We start from the raw sequence: 17,202 nt of genomic DNA, 5'->3' as shown, positions 1-17,202 counted from the left end.
ATTTCTCAAGGGTGAGACAATTCCTGAAAGGGATGCCTTCCAATCAGAGTGATGGGGAAAACATCTGGGCTATTCAACAGGAATACCAGCCTATGAATCTCATAGGCATAAGGGAGATATCTTGCTAGATTACCTCTGAGTGTTCACACACAGGCAGAGAAGTAATTAATTTCCTCTTTGAAAAACCTGTATTGTGTGCAGAAATGTCATAAATTATAGGAGGATCTCAGATAGGTTTTTGACGTTGGCATAGTCAATGGTTGCTAATGCTCTTTAATGAAGGACCCTCCTTTACCCAGGAAAGAGAAAGGTTCAGCAAAGACCCAGTTAGTGCTAATACATAAAGACTACATGGCTCAAACTTAAAATAAACCATGTCTCTGAAATGCTGTCATTACAGAAATTTAATCACATATATGTGATCCACAAATAATAACAAGTAGCAGGAAATACATGAACAGCTTGGGGGGAAAAGGTTTTCAGATTCTAAAAGAACATCAGTGAAAACAAGAATAAGGATTAAAAGATAATACTTAACAAGAGAGGAAGGGAAATTATTCATTTCTTGTAACTCGTACATTCTCATCTCCCCTTCAAGAAAAGATTCTCCGTAATCCTAACATTGCTATTCCCTGCACAAAGAACCCAGAGAACAATTCAATATTGAGAGAGCTAAAAGGAGTTGCAATATACCAGACTCTCTCTCCAGGGCATCTGCAGGCAGAAAAGCCATGGTTTCCAGAACATTCTCTTCACATTTTTCTTTCATGAGCAGCAGCACAGAATGTTTACCAAAGGCTTTTCAAAACAGAATCTCACCAAACAGTTGAGAAAAATATTTAACAAGCAAAGCAAAGCAATTACAGTCGAATTTTCACCTCAAGATTCTCATCTTAAGTGTGGGAGGCAGAGAAGCCTCTTAACACACCAGTCTGATCCTAGAAGGAGGATGAAAACAGGTGATTCTGCCAGTTGTTGTCAACAAATCCCAATCTTTGAGTCTTGGGGAGAAATGCTAGAGCTATAGCTGCCCCTCTGAATGTGGGTTAAGAACAGCTCCACTGTTGGGTCTGGCTGACTCATGTTTCTGGACAGCAACCTGAGGGCAGGTGAGACATGGACATCTCTACCGAAACCACAGAAAGGACTGAGCATGAAAGATCTCTCTTTTCAGTTCTTTGTGTCAACCAGAATTATCACCTTCAACTACTCAAGGTGACACTATGAGATGATGCAACCAGTCCCAACAGTGCGATACTGTTCAAATATGTTAACTTGGAAGGAAATTAACAACATCACGAGGAGTTACTATTTCCCCCCGACTTCTGTTCTGTCATCTAACCAATTTATACTTTATAACCAGATGTTTATTATCCATTTTCATTATAATTTCATTCTTACACGGTATGCTTCCCTTTGGCGCAAAGACCTTCTGGGTGCAATGAGATCAGACAACTTCTCCCATAAGAATGGATAACAAGGACCTGGGTATTACATTCCATTCCCAGAAGGTGTGTTTCAGCCTGGTTTGAGGAAGTAGGGAATGAAAGCCATAGCATAAGATGGTAAAATTCCAGTTGGGTAGAAAACAGGCATCCACTCACTGTAATCTTGTGTTCAATATCAGAATGCGTTATTCGATATGGGTGAAAGGCAAAAACATCACAGAGGCTTTTAATACCTTACCTGGGCCATCTGCCTCTCCAGTTTTGATCGGGGAATATCATCAAAGTAGTTTTCATTTCTTCTCCTCCTTGCATCGCCCTGCATGATAATGTGAGGAACGTCTAGGGAGCCACCAGTGGTGTAAGTGCTTTGGCTAAGTGATGGAGACAACTGAGGAGGAGTGTGATTACCACTGGGATCCTGAATGGAAATACATCATGAAATAAATACCATGACTTGTGGCTAACCTTTGGTTTCACAAAATTGTGAAATACTGACAAGACAAACTGCAGGGGTGGGGAGTCATTTCTGAATCACCTGCTAAGGAATGGATGACATTCTATCATTTTATTAATGGTGTGATCAAGGCAATACTTTTCCCCCTAAGTATTTCAGAGCGGAGGTTTCAAGGATAATGAGTCAGGTCCGATTTTCTTATACCAGTGCTACAGAGGAGCTCAGGAGAGAGGCAACCATCTGTTGGGCACCCTTGACACTATCGGGTGTGTTTACAAGCTGCATCTCCATGTGGACAATGTCCTCACTGTAGTAGACGCATGACAAGAAAGCCCCAGTGTGACCTGATGGGTCTTGATTTTCCATCAAAGGGTGATTTGGCAATCGGGCAGGGAAGAGGACACAGTACGGAAACACAGCATGTCACACGCAGACTGCAGAGCAATGCATATAATGACAGGGGGATGTGTTTCAACGGCAAAGATGACTCAAGCTGAGGGAAACTAGTCAGAAGTCAGATAAGGGGAGGCAGACGGCTCTAGGGTTTGCAAATCAGAGGGTTGGATTGTGCTGGATCTCCAGGTCACTTCTCCCCTAGATGTCCGGGGCCTCCTGTGACAGATTAAGATCCTGCACTTTTTCTTGGGAATCTCTGTCTTTGATCTGTTTGTTGTTCTCCTAAATCTCTTCCAGAGAGCCGGAGGGAGAGATTCAGGAGGGGAAGGAAAGATTGCAGAATAAGTAGGAGGAAGTTACTTGTCTAAAGAGGCATTTTAGGGTGTTTACACTGACGGCACCTACATCTTTACCTCCTTTCGTGTAGCAAAATGAAGGTAAGACAATAATCACTTTCTAGTCTTATTTTCCCCCTAATTTATTTGAGGTTTCCTTTACTAGGAAGAAAAATAGGTCCTATTTTTGCTTTCACTGCTCCCAAAGCCCCCAACTGGTTACTCTCCCAAAGTCCCAGTGTATCCCAATTCCCCCAGTGCTCAATTTTCCTGCTGGTTCCCTCCTCCAGCCACATTTCTTGCATTCCCTGAAATCATTGTGTATCTTCTTCTTTAAAATGGAATCAGACTCACAGTCTTACCAGCTTCTCTCCCACCTGACCCTCTGCTGTGCTGGCAGTAGTTATGCTGTTTGCTGAAGTTCACTGATAAGAGGCTTTCTACCGCATTTCATTGTTGGCAGTTACATCTAAGTGCCATGCTTGTGTGCACTGTTTGCTATCGTTGCCTTCGCTGACATGTGCAGAAAAGGGATCAGAAGCCAGTGCAGGACGAAATAAAGAGAAAAGAGTTGGAACTCTCCAATCGGTCATGGAGATCCCAGCTTTTTGATGTGTTTTTGAGAAGTTCCAACAGGCCTCGTGGAAACCAGGGACTGTTGGCTGCTCCTTTCTGCTGCCATTTTGCTGGCAATCAACTCTCACTTTTCTGTTCTCTCTGCTTTGCCCTTCTCCTTGCATTTTATCTTTGTCTCCCTATTATTATGCTTTCTCTCTAGTTTTTCTGCCCCATAATTCTAAAATATAGCTGAAATCATATATTAATGTTCTGGATTCTTTATTCTTAATTTTTGACGCGGGCAAAGCTGACAAACTTGTACTTCCTAAAAAAACAGGACACCCTAAGGTTAACTTTTAATTGACCTTTCCTTAGCTGCGGTCCTTGATTGATTTTCTTTCTACGGTTTTGAGGAGTTTGACAGAAAACTCATCTCTTACTTGGTACAGATGGGAGTGTGGGAAGGGGGCAGGGGGAGTGGTTCTTTAAAGGTGCTGGTTTGTCAGGTGTATGTCTAAAACTCAAAAACATACATTTATTTAACCAATTGAGAAAAATAAATCTCATCTTACAAAATGCAATCAAAAGTGAGACTGCTTTTATACAAATAAAGTAAGTCACATGGAAAACAGCCTGTGCTTCTTGATCCATTGCTTCAGTCATTTTATTTTATTGCACAAAATAATTTTTGAGGATAAGAGTGGAGGACATAACGAACAAGCTGGGCACTTACCCTGAGGGTGATGGACCGAGGGGGCTTCTGTGGTGGATCGTCGTGCAGCCTGTCTCCCAGAGATGCCAAAATACGTTTCCTGTGGCCAATCAAATTGATTTTTAAAACCTGAAATGACATATACTTGGGTTAAATACTTCATCTGAGAAAAATAATTTTACATGTCCTAAAAGATGAAAGAGTGAAGGGATCTGTGTGGTTACCTCTGCACCGTGAGGGATGTGTGAAATCAGGGTGGTCCCTCAAGTCCAGAAAGACAGGAATGGCAGGGGCAAAGTCCAGGGGGACAGTGGAGTGGGGGTCGGAAAAGAGAGCAGAGACATGGCTCTTTCTGCGGGTGCTGCCTTGGAGTCTAGATCTCCACTCATCAACGACAGCCCTTTCCAGAGGATAAGTCATGTTAACCTCACCAGCAGACAATTCTACCATAGATAGTGTCCTATTACTCTTAGAATAAAATCTGAGTCCCGACCTGGCCCCAAGGCCCAACACAGCTGGTTGCCCTCTGCCTCTCTCTGTGTCCCTCCATTCAGGATGCCCACACTGGCCTTCTCTGTTCCTTGAACAGTTCATACTCATTCTTGCCATGGGGCCTCTATCCCTTTTGTCCATCTGACTGGAATGGTCCCCTCAAGATTTTCCAAGGATGCCTTCTCATTCCTCTGGGGCTCAAGTGTTATCTCCTCACAAAAGCCTTCTCCCTCCTCTCACTAAGAGAACCATGCCCTCAACCCCCATCACACTCTACTCCATGATCCTCTTTTTATCATTCTTTGCAATGACTTTATTTATAGGTTCAGTGTGTGTGTGTGTGTGCGCGTGAATGTGCATGTGTGCATGCGCACCAATACCCCCGGGTAAACTTCCTACAAGCAGGGTCCTGTAGTATGTTTATCATTAGGATTTCCCAAATGCCTAAAGCAATGCTTGAAATAATAGGGGCTCAATGAATATGAAAGAATGAATGTCACTGTAGAAGAAGGTAGCAGAGGAGGGTTAATGTCAAGCATTGCCCACCTGGGGTAAGACTCAAAGTCTTCCCAGGATGGGATTTGAGTATGAGGGTGCTACAAAGGAGCACATCGTGGAAGAGATGACAAAGGGAATCAAGACTTGCAGAGAGGTTCTCTCAGTCCACATCCGTTCCTGGAGCTTTGCAAATGCCACCCCTTTCAACCACCCCAGAATCCCTCTCTGGAGGGGGTTCTTCTTGCTTTACAGAAGAGGAGCCTGAAAGTTCAGAATAGTTAAGTAGCCTATATAAGGGCCAGTACGCGGTGGCTTTGGGATTTGAATGAGGTTTGCCTGATTCCAAAACTTGTTTTACTTGAAGGTAAACGGCAAAGTTTGGGCACATCTCCAAATATTGCTGATGTTTTAAAACAGCACATTATAAATCCATTCATAAGAAATGCATTTACCTCTTCTCTGCCCATGTGTAGTTCCAGGACAGAACTGGAACTATTTGGGTAACTAGTTCCTAAAGTACACTACCCATAGTGTAAGCGATCTAAAAAAAATCTCTCTTTTAAGTTTTAAAGAGGAGAGCTGGGCATTCTCTGGCATTCATCCTGCACTATCTTGAATTTTTATTTGCCTATTTGTCAGTTAGCCTATTGGCCTTTCTGCCCACATAGATTCAGATTTTAAACCAGCAGTATGCTCTATTCTTTTCACATCTACTCTCTGACCCATGTCTGTCGATGATGGGGATGGCAAATGTTAATCAAGGTGAGTGTCCACATGCACCACATCCCTATGATTTTGTAAACCTTTATCTTGCCAGGCTGATGCATCCTGATCTTTGCACTTTGCCTCCATAAAGCAGCTCCTCTTCCCCACAGATCATTTTAGTCAATTTCTGTACCTTCTCCTACCCTTTACAGCTGCTTAAGGTTTATCCAACAAATTACAACATTCCAGGTATATGTGAACCATGGCTTTACATCTGAGCAGTACACTATTTTCTGCTTTGAATGTTCCCTTTTAAATGTCCCTTTCCAAGCCCTCCTGATTCTGGCTGGCCTTTCAGCCACGGGAGGAAAAACTAGGGGCAAAAATATACACTGTAAGATCTCTTAACTTTCTTACAGCTGATAGTTCAAAGCCCTTTAATCTTGGAAAGGTGGTCTGTATTACTTCTCCCTAAATTCCTTATCCTACAGTCGTCCATGCAGAAACCCATCTGCTGCCCTCCTCCCTACTCATGTAACCCTGTGTTCTCTTCCTACGTGTATATTAGCCGGCTTGGCATTTCACTACCTGGAGGAGTTTTGCAGTTTATGCAAATCCAGAATTTTACCATATACTCCTCAGATGATTTATAAATATCCTAAATAAGGATGGTCCCAGTGTCCATGACTTGCAGGCAACATTGTTTACACAATCCAGAGAAATTCACTCATATCTTTGCACTGTTTCTTTCTTTTTCTAAGAAATGCATCAAGATCAAAGAATTCCTCCATTTCAGAAAAATATAACATTAACCTTTTCAAATGTATTTGCAAGTCTAAAAAACACCACATTTTCCTCATTCCATTTTATTCTAATTCTCAATTATTTTGCCAAATGCTTCTATTGAATATAAATTCCTCCCATAAAGTCTCCACTGTCTTCCTCCCAATAGCTAATTGGACGGATGCTGATGCTGCTACCTTGGGCCCTTGGGTCCTGCTAAGAAATGCTTTTATCATAATAAATACATTCAAAATTATTTTGACAAATAACTGACACTAAATAACAAAAAAATTGTGGTAAAATTGAGCTGGTGTCCCCTCCACTGCTGCTTTTGGTTTACTCTCCAACAACTCAATTTGGGGCAAGTTACCTGAGCCTCTGATCTCCGTTTTCTCACCTATAAAGTGAGGAAGTAAATGCCAATCCTACTGTTGGGAAATGAAGAGTGAGATTGTGCGAATAACCAGCTCAGGGCCTGGCATAGAGAAGATACAACCGTCACACGGTGCTTCTTCCAGTTAGGGGGTTCTAAGAATGCACAGATATCATGACCCGGGAAGACAGGGACTTTGTGATTTTCAAAAAGTTAATCACATCAAACAAGTTTGCTGGTGCTTTGCATGCAGAGATTTGACTAACCTTGGAAAAAGCTCCCACTGAAGTGACATGTACTGGAAGGAATAGGTCTGGATTCTAGATGTAAATTTATTCCTAGACTTAATCTAAGAGAATGCATGGTATTCTCCCAGGCAGATTATTTAATCCCCAACAGGAAGGAAACTGAGGCAGTCTACACTGGAGCTCCTCTTCTATAGAACCGCCCGGAAGAGGCCAGACAGATAGACAGACAGATAGACAGATAGATAGGTGGATGGAACAAATTAGCACAGAGTGAAGAGTTGTGTCAAAAATATGTGGGTAACTCTCATTTATTAGAAATGATCCCACATTACAGAAGATACTGATGATTACCATACTTAACATCTGCTATGGTCTAGTTGTGCTAGAAACTGTGCTAAGTGCATTATATATGTGTAAATATCTAATTTAATCCTTATAATAACAGTATCATTCTCATTTAAGAGACGCGGCCTGCAACAGAAATACTGAGTAACTTGTCCAAGGTCACATTGCTAATGGCATCATGGAGGGGATGTGCACCTGATTCTTAACCTGCTCTTTATCATTTACCAGGCTCTTCTTGCTATCAATCTCTACACTGTTTGGCATTAGCTGCACTGTAGATTATGTGTTATGAGGCTTCTTAAAATGGTGCTTTTTAAATTTTGAGTTATCATGTCCAAAACATTTATAATGTGTTTTGATCATCTGCAAACATTAAAATACTAGAACTTCAATTCTGGACAAGGCTCATAGAAGTGTTAAAGCTTCAGGTCAAAAGAGCTCTGGTGGGTACCTTACAGAATTCCTTGTGAAATGCCTATATAGACAAAGGACAGGAAGTCCTCATAAACCCAAGATTCAATCTAAGTTGGCTAATAACAGAGTGGTAGGGAAGGTGACATTTGGCTTCAAAACTCCCAAGTCAACAATAAGAAATCAAATTGGCAAGACAATAACAGAATATTCCAAAGACAGATAGTCATTATGAAAAAGTCAAGTCCAAAGGCAACTGGGTTTGTCTTGGGTGAGAACAACTTAACATATGGTCATCATTGTAAGCGGACAGGGAAGTAGTGGAATCCTATCACCTCAGGTACCATAACTGATGACCAGACAGTTTGCAAACCTTTGGTTTTCAAAAAGCCAGAGCAATGATTACTGTAGTAGAGAAGAATTCTGTAAGGTTTTCATTCCTGCGTGAGTAGACGTGAACTGCATATAAAAGGAACCCCATGGGTATAAAAGGTAAGGTAATGGTAATATATTGGGGATTTAGTTATTCTAAGATATTGAGCCAATTCAGCTCAATTCAAACACTGATATTGAGTTTCTGCTACAGATTATTTGGCAATACAAAGAGGGAACTCAGAGAAACCGGACATGAATAACTACATGGTCAAACCCTTAACTAAGAAAAAATTATTATACACATGAGGATAAGAATGTGGTTCTACCTGCTGAATTCTAACAGATAAGAAATAAAAGTTACTGCATATTTTCTTAATGGTTTTTATTACAACTATCATGAGAAATGTGAGCCAAAGGCAAGGAGTGTTGTTGAACCAACATGAGCTTTCTTCATATTGGGACCCATTCATTAGAGCAGTAGCTGCCTCTAAGAATTTTCTCCAGTTTCATCTATTGAACAGGACATCTTCAGAACCCCCGTTGCAGATCCCGGCAAGAGGAGAATGACTGCCGAGTGACAATGCTGTAATGTTATGTCACTGTCTTTTATGTTTCTGGGTCTGGTTGTGGGACTTCTGCTAGACAGTGTCCTACCATTACCCTCATACTGAATAGGCTCACATTAGAATATATGTCACAGCACTAGGGAAAGTCAGCATACTTATTTTTCTTTTTTTTTCTTTCTTTTTAAATTTAATGTGATATAAGTTAAACATTAAATTTAACATGATTTAAATTAAACATGTTTTTTTCTTTATCTGCTTTTAAAAAGCAAAGTGTTTGGATTATAGTAACAATCCTGCTCTCCCACTGTAGAGTCAGAAAATACAGAAAAACGAAAAAGAGAACAAGTTCTCCATAGGCTATTAGCATATAGATATACTTCCTTTCATTTTGTCCCCATGATTATATTTTATAGTAGCCGTAACAGAAGTTCAATTTTCACCTTAATTTTTTCACTCAATATTAAAGCTAAAATACTTTCCTACATATCCAACTCTCAGTAGACATTTTGAGTAACTCCATATTACTATATTATTGCTTTAGAGAAGCATGGCATAATTTACTAACCATTCCCTTTATTGTTGGAAATTTAGATTGTGCTTCTTTTCTGGATATCAAACATTCCATGGACCAAAAAAAATCCTATTATCCTACAATTTCCATTTTCATTGCCATGTTTGCACAGACACCATAGAAAAAACACCGGAGAAAGCTGCGACAATGCTCATGCGTCATGAAGAAAAGTCATGTAGCAACAGTCTGTCTCCATGTTCCACATGAAATCTCAATCCATTTATTGCTGGCTGGACCAAGTCCTCCAGGGAAAATCACAAATCCACATAATGTTCCTCAGTGTCATATTTTGCAGTTGTTACATTTTGGAGCTTAGATTTAGCTGACAGACGTGAAATAACACATGTAGCTGAATACTCCAGAGATTACACATGCAGCAACACTGAGCACACAAGTGATTCCAGTTATCACCACCCTGGGACTGCATCCTTTTTATTTCCAGTTTTTTATTTAGAGGGGATTGTTATTTAAATGGTATTTAGATGAAACAGCTTCATCCTGCATTTGGAACCCTCCTCCATTTTAACAGGGTAGATAATCCCCCTCTTTCTTTTCTAGGTGTTTGCCAACTAAGGACAGCAGCTTTCATGCAAGTCTACAGCATGCATCTGGCTTTACAGTGGCCTCTTCTAACAAAACTGCAAGAGTTCTGAGGAGTTTTGGTGTTCTTAAAGGCCCAGAATGGAAGTTCAGGTGGTAGTTTATCTGCTTTGTTCTCATCTGCAGAACTAAATTTTGCAATTAAATGTGAAAGGTTCCCCTCCACCACTGGTAATTTCTAAACACTTTCCCCCACCTGGAAGCATCAAGGCACAAGTGCCTGTGTGTCATCCAATTTCAACTCCCACAATGCTAGAAGTCCTTGTGTGAACTTGCATTTGATTTTTGACTGTGACATGTTCTCTCCAATTTCTTGGGCTGTAATAATCCATTTCTGGCATAATATAGTGGATAGAAGGACCTATGAAGCAGAGTATCATGACATTCTTCTTCTGATTCTTCTTCTAGCTAGGTGATCTTTTAAAATTTTATTTTTCTTCTTCTTCTTCCTCTTCCTATTTTTCTTCTTCTTCCTCTTCCTCTTCCTCTTCCTCTTCCTCTCCTTCTCCTTCTCCTTCTTCTTGTTATTATTGACAGAGAGAGAGGGAGAGGGAGAGAGCATGTGCACATATGTGCATAAGCATGGGAAGGGCAGGGCAGAGAGAGAGAGGGAGAGAGAGAATCTCAAGCAGACTCCATGCCCGGTTCAGAGCCTGATGTGGGGATTGATCTCATGACTATGAGATCATGACCTGAGTTGAAATCAAGAGTTGGACACTCAACCGACTGATCCACCTTGACAAGCTACCTAGATGATCATTAATATCTCTGAGTAGTGATATTAAAGGGATAATAATAATCTTAAACAACACACTATTGGATGTCTTCCACATATAACCACCATGTTATACAATTTGCGAGCCACAAAAAAAATATTCAGTCCTCTAGGTTCTCAATACAGTAGTTGGAAAAACCATTTAAAAATGGGTGTGTATATCTTGTCTATTATTATGTATCTATGTATGTATCCATCCATCCTTACATCCATTCCTCCATCCATCTATTTACATATCTGTCATCCATCCATCTATCTAAACATATGTGTCTACACAGCCTGCCAAGACTAAAAGGGATTTCTGTGGATTGAATGAGAATGACTAGGAAGCTGCTTCAGAAACCAAGAAGCACTGAACTAAGGCATGATTTCTCTTTTAAGTATAACAGAAACTTTAAACTTTTTAAATCCTATCCTTGAATAAACCTACAAGCAAAATTTTTACTATTATCTTCGTTTTTTAAATGTGTTATTACAGATATTTCTGGGTAGATTCTACATCAAGAGCCATTCCTTTCACTTCTCTAGCTCTCTCTCTTGTTACTCTAAATTTTCTTTAACTCCAGCCAAATCTCCTCCAGGTATCCAACTGTGCCATGTACATTTCTTTGGCTTAAATGTACAACACTTCTTCATATTCTATGAATATGGATATGAATGTCATGCTCTCATTTTCATTAGAATCTTGCAAGGATGAGGTCAAGATCCACCTAAAGTTTTCCTTGCTCTCCTTGGATTACTGCAAACTCTCTCTGTGAATTTCTCTATTATCTGTGAGTCTCTATTATCTGAATTCTTTATTATTTCTCTATTATATGTGGGCTGCCCTAGATTGGTGACAATGGATATACCTTGGCTTATACTGCTAGCTCTCTTTTTACATATCTGTATCTTACCTGTTCAACTTGACTGCAAGCTCTGGAAGGTCAGGTACAGTATCACTGAGTCCTAGAGTTCTCATAGCATCTAGCTCATGAGTACATTTTAGAGGGGTATCCCTAAAATCTCAGATCTGATAACTTTTGCTGGGGGCAACAAATGACATAGGGGAACTATCTCTGAAAGGCAAAGAGGAAGAGAACACTGATGTCCTATTGCTATTTCCTTTCTACTCTCTAGTCTTCTGTTCTTTCTGAGTTTTGGCCCCTAATTCCTTTACACAGTCTTGCCATGAGTGATGGAATACTGGCTTACCTCCTACAATCTGTAACTCTTTCCTTTTACCTCTAACACTTAAAAAAAATCCCTCTGACTAGATTTTCCACATTTTCTTTTCTCTCTGCTATTACTTTTCAAAGCAACTACTAATAATCAGCAAACACCAGTTTGTCTATAATACGTGTCACCAAAATACAACTGTGCTAACCTATGGGGTGGAAAAGAGGTTCCAAGTTGTATGGCCCCAGAGAGAGCAAAGGACAGTGTGAGAGTGAGGGGGGTCCCAGGGAATGTATGTTTTCTCAATACAGTCTGTCCCAAAAAACAGGAAATACTAAGTAGGAGGAAATGAGATAATCTTTGCACGGAAAGAGAGATTTTAATGGTATAATTGCCTCTGAGCATTTAAGGGTTCCTGGAAGTAGAAAGCCTTCTTTTGTAATCAATGAGAATCTTAGGTTTATTTGTAAAGCTCTCTGAATTACCTCTTGATGAAGGTACTAATTTTCTGATTATATTTTCACATAAACATTGCTCCAGAAGATTAAAACCAACCAACCAACCAACCAACCAATCAGTTCCTAACTAATTTCCCTGTAAGTTACTTTTTAAGTACAGCTTGCTGCAAATTAGGTTTTCATAGGAGAAATTTGGTTTGCATTGCTCAATAACCCAATCGTTGGGATTACTGAAGGAAAAATTTGTTGCAGAAGAATACGGGAAATATGTGCTATATCCCACATCTGAAGTTATTCTTGGAGATGTGATGATGAGCTAAAAGAATCTGAAAACTGCAAGTCTCTTTGCAGTATTATTAATACATAAAAATACTCTATATCTACAACTGAGAGGCCACAGTTAGTTTTATCTTTTGCCAACCACAGGGGATATTTATGACGGACAGTATTTTTCAACTTATTTTTGTTCAGTTTTTGAGATCATAAAACTTACCATTTATCATATACTGAGATCCATGGTCTCAGTGTATTATATATGATATTATGTCTAAGAAAGTTCATTATTAACACATGTCCACATCTTATAAATTAAACTGAATATGCAAAATAGTTGACTAAACATATGTTTGTAAACAAAAGCTTTAAGACAAACTGTATTCTAAGAGACAATCTTAGGTAAGTAAGGGCCTGGTTATTCAATTTTTGGTTTATAAATGGTCTTCTTTTCTGCTCTTTTGCTGCTTCCTTTGTGCTGTTTAGCTACTTTAATGACATAACACCCTACATAAGTGGGTAGAATAGTGAAAGATGCAATGAATTCAAGGCAGTCAATTCTGTTTCTTGTCAGCAGCTCTGATAAAAGAATTTGGTGTGGGAGGAGGTAAAAGTCTACTGAAAACTAGCTAAAATTAAGGTTTAAAAAGTGCATCCATGGATTTTACTTAGCTCAGCTAGCTACTACTGCACTTTAGAATCAGGTATTCGCTGTATTTCAGCCCATGTGGGAAGGGGAAAAGAACATCAAGGGTTTAAAAAGTACTTCTAAGGAAAGCAGATGTTGTTAGTCCTGAGGACAGGCTCAAGATGAGAAAGGAGAATGATGTTGATGGAGAGATTTTTAATAATCCACTTACTTCCTTTGTTACCCCCCACCCTATCTGTTTCCTTATCTCCTGGAGAAACACATAAGAGAATACAACTGGGAATCACTATATACCCACTAGAATGACTGAAATAAAAAAAGACTGACAACAGTAAGTGATGGCAAGGATATAGAGAGACCGGAACCCTCATATTGCTAGCAGGGATGTCAAGGGGCACATCTACTTTTTGGAGAACTGCCAATATCTCACATTATGACCCAGTTTCTTACCATATGACCCAGCAAGTCCACTCCTAGGTAGCAGTCCAAGAGAAAGAAAATTACATGTACACACAAAGATTTGTAAATAAAAATTTAACCAGCATTATTCATTATAGCTAAAACCAGCAATCCAAATGTCCCATCAACTGGCCAACAGGTAAGTAATATCTAGTAGATTCATGCAATGGAATACTACTCAATAATAAAAAGGAAAAGACTACAGATAATGCTACAGCATGGACAAACCTTAAAAACATTATACTAAGTGAGAGAAGGCATACCTTGTTATATGACTCCACTTATATAATGTTTCTAGAGAAAGCAGATCAGTGGTTGCCTACGATAGGAACAGGAGTGAGGATGACAGAAATGGCCATGAAGGGAATTTTTAGGGTGATGAAATTATTCTAAAACTGGATTGCATTGTATATATTTACTAAAACTCACTGCAAAGTATACTTACAATGAGTGACTTTTATGATCTGTAATTATGTTTCAATAAAACTGTTAAAAAAGAAAAACACTGGGAGAAAGCACTCAGTATTCAGTATTCAATAAGTGCAATATAAATAAAGCCATTGCTGAAGGCTGTAATTCACATTGTGCCAGACAGCAACCACTGTCCTTCTGGAAGAGACCAGTTACCAGCTAGACTAAAGGATGGGTGTCACAGAAACTGCATAGTGTCCAGTATATTTCAAAGGAAACATGACCACTAGTGTAGATTTGGTCTGGGTGCTTAGTGCTGTTTACCTATAGGTTGCTGGGTGAGTAGGATATTCTTTTTATATGTGTTTAGTACACTAGTACTTATGACTTACCATGTGTATATTTTAAGAGTCTTAATTCTCCTAGTCATGACATTTTGGTAAAAATATTCATGCTTTCTAAACGGTTACCACAACAATTTGTGCACGTATGCAAAGAAGGCAGTGATCACTAGGAACCCAAATAGATTCTGTAGGGGTAACAGGTGGTGATAATGAGATTTCTTCAAGCACTTGGGACCAGGCTTGCATTCTAAGCACTCAATTAATCATACCAACAGTGTAAATGGAGACAGAATGGCTTTCTGGCCCGGAAAGAGTCAGTGAAATAGACTGGCAACTGGACTGTCATTTAATCATTGATACTGAAACCCAGCTAAGCAAAGAAGGTGTGTGTCAGAGTAGGGTGGGCATGGAAACAAATATAGACGGCAGATTCAAACAGTGAAACAATGGACAAAATATAACAAAAAGCCCAGCCTTGACAGCACTGTTGGGAGAGAGGGCTTGACTCTGGAGAAGGGAAGCTCCTTGATTACATCAGAGGTATTCTCTGCCACTGGGTGGAGGCTATTTCATCAGGCCTCGTGTTTAATCAATTGAGCTATCCTTCAAAACTCCCTTTTCTCCAGTACCACGTGCACCAGGAAACACAATCAGAATCTGTTTTCTTGGGGCAGTTGGGTGGCACAATTGGTTAAGTGTCCAACTCTTGGTATTAGCGCAGGTCATGACCTTACGTTCACATGAACTCATGTTCATCGAGCTCTACACTGATGGTACAGAGCCTGCTCGGGACTCTGTGTCTCCTTCTCTCTGCCCCTACTCGACCTGTGCTTGGTCTCCTCAAAATAAATACATAAGTAATTAATTGTATGAAGAATCTGTTTTCTTGATGCCCAGATACCAGGAAAGGAAGGGTTGAAGATGGGTGGTGGGGAGGCTTTGATCATAGTTAGAGAATTCTTCCCATCATCAGTTAACAGATTGGAAATCTTGTTCCCTTGTCAATTATCACCACCACTGAGGCACAAGAGTCTGTTCAAGAGGGCACAGTGATTAAGAGCCGAGCATGGGTGTCAGGGGGATGTGGGTGTGAGCCTTGATTCTGGCATTTTCTATCTATGACTTTGGGTCAACTATTCAACCCCTTCAGCTTTAACTAACTTGTCAAAATAATAAAGTTTAAAAGCATCTCAATAAATTGTAGCTTTGTTTAGTGTTTGATTAAGTTCAGTTTCTGAGCTGGCTCCTGGCACTTGGTCAGTTCCTCGGCGCGATGCCACAGCTAGAAGCACGCAGCTACTGGCCAGGTGTCTTTCCTCTGGGACCCACCCCTGTGCCACCAGCCACTCTTCTTTCCAAACTTCACTGGTCTCATTAAAAATTAGTTTGTGCTGCCCTATATTAATTTCCCCCTTTTGACAGGGTTATTAGTATGAGGTTGACAGACCAGAAGAATGCCATGGACATAGTGTCTTTGATTTCAATAAAGTACTTGATGAAGTCTTTCATTATCTATAAGATGGTGGGCTCTATGAGAGAAAAATTAAGTGGATTCATAGCTGGTTGTACATCTATACCCAAGAGACATGATGAATGACTCTGTCACAGTCTGTAGGGGGACCGATGATTGAATGCCACAAGGCTCTGCCCCTGGATTCTGCTCTATTCCATATTTTTATTAATGGCATCAATGTAGACATACAAGGAACGTTTATCAGATTTCTCAATGCCATAAAGCCATGAAGGATATATAATACGGTAATAGACTGATGCAAAATTCAAAATTCCCTCAACAGGCTCAAAGGCCATGCTGACATAAAAAAGATGCAATTTAACAGGGACAAATGCAATGTTATACATGAAGGTTCCAAAAGAAATCAACTGTGCAAGTTCAAGATGGGGGAAGATACCACTTTTTCACAGTTCAAAGAAATATCTGAGTTTTCAGTTGAACATAAGAAGAGATTTGGCAGAAAAGACTGAGGGTCAGAGAACACACATATAATACAGACCAGGCCATTTACATTATCATTTCAGTGTTACAAGGCTGTGACTATCTTCATTTTAGAAATGAATAAACTGAGGCTTAGGAATTTTAGGAACTTGCCAAAGTAGGTGACAAAACCAGGATCTGAGTCCAATTCTAATTTCCAAAATTCATGTCCTTATATTCACTCTATCTGGCTGCCATTTCTCTCCCAGAATTGACAGGAGGTCCAAGTGAGACAATTTTAATAGAAGTGCCTAGCATGGTACTTGGCCCACGTCTGCTCAAAAGTCATGGATCTTTTCCCAGGGGCTCATTTAGCCGTAACATTGTGGGCTTCTCTAAATGACTGGTATTTTATTTATTAGAGTATGGGCCCTGTGGTTTATAATAAGTCTTTCAATTCTATCCATTAATATAGCCACCACAGGAACAATTCTATTTTTCTTCCATTCCTTTCACTCTCTTACCCTTGTTCCAAAACCCTTAATGCCAGAAGAGGAAGCTCTGGCCAGTAAAAGGTAATGGGGAATTTGAGGGCAATCAGAAACCTCTGTCAGCCAGCAATGATTCCCACATAATGAAAACATTTTTTTTTAAATTAAGAGAATTTTCAGGAGCTGCATTAGTGGTTCAATATTTCATATTTATAAGATATAACCACAATTACCTTTAGATAATGAGGTGGTATGTTAAGTAACCTTAGTAAAATGATATGCATATAGAATATACAGAATTTTCACTTCATACAATGTTTTAAATTAGTTTACCTTATCATCAAATGACACTTTTCCCTCATTCTTGTTTGAATCTCTATT

General features: G+C 39.7%; 1 protein-coding gene across 8 annotated transcripts in view; it reads right to left on the bottom strand.

Moving 5' to 3' along the window:
* The window catches only part of ANKS1B (ankyrin repeat and sterile alpha motif domain containing 1B), a 1,065,677-nt gene that overhangs the window by 79,300 nt on the left and 969,175 nt on the right, over nucleotides 1-17,202 (bottom strand). For all 8 annotated transcript variants that reach the window (XM_077772139.1, XM_077772140.1, XM_077772141.1 and 5 more), the window contains 2 exons: nucleotides 3,925-4,032; nucleotides 1,687-1,866 (listed from right to left, as the gene is read on the bottom strand). In XM_077772139.1, the coding sequence (XP_077628265.1) occupies nucleotides 1,687-1,866; nucleotides 3,925-4,032 (288 nt within the window). The remainder of the gene's footprint in view (nucleotides 1-1,686; nucleotides 1,867-3,924; nucleotides 4,033-17,202) is intronic.

Source organism: Crocuta crocuta, unplaced genomic scaffold (assembly GCF_008692635.1).
Source record: "Crocuta crocuta isolate KB4526 unplaced genomic scaffold, BGI_CrCroc_1.0 scaffold216, whole genome shotgun sequence".
Classification (NCBI taxonomy): domain Eukaryota; kingdom Metazoa; phylum Chordata; class Mammalia; order Carnivora; family Hyaenidae; genus Crocuta; species Crocuta crocuta.
The sequence above is the reverse complement of the archived record's forward strand: the minus strand, read 5'-3'. Positions and strand labels throughout refer to the sequence as shown.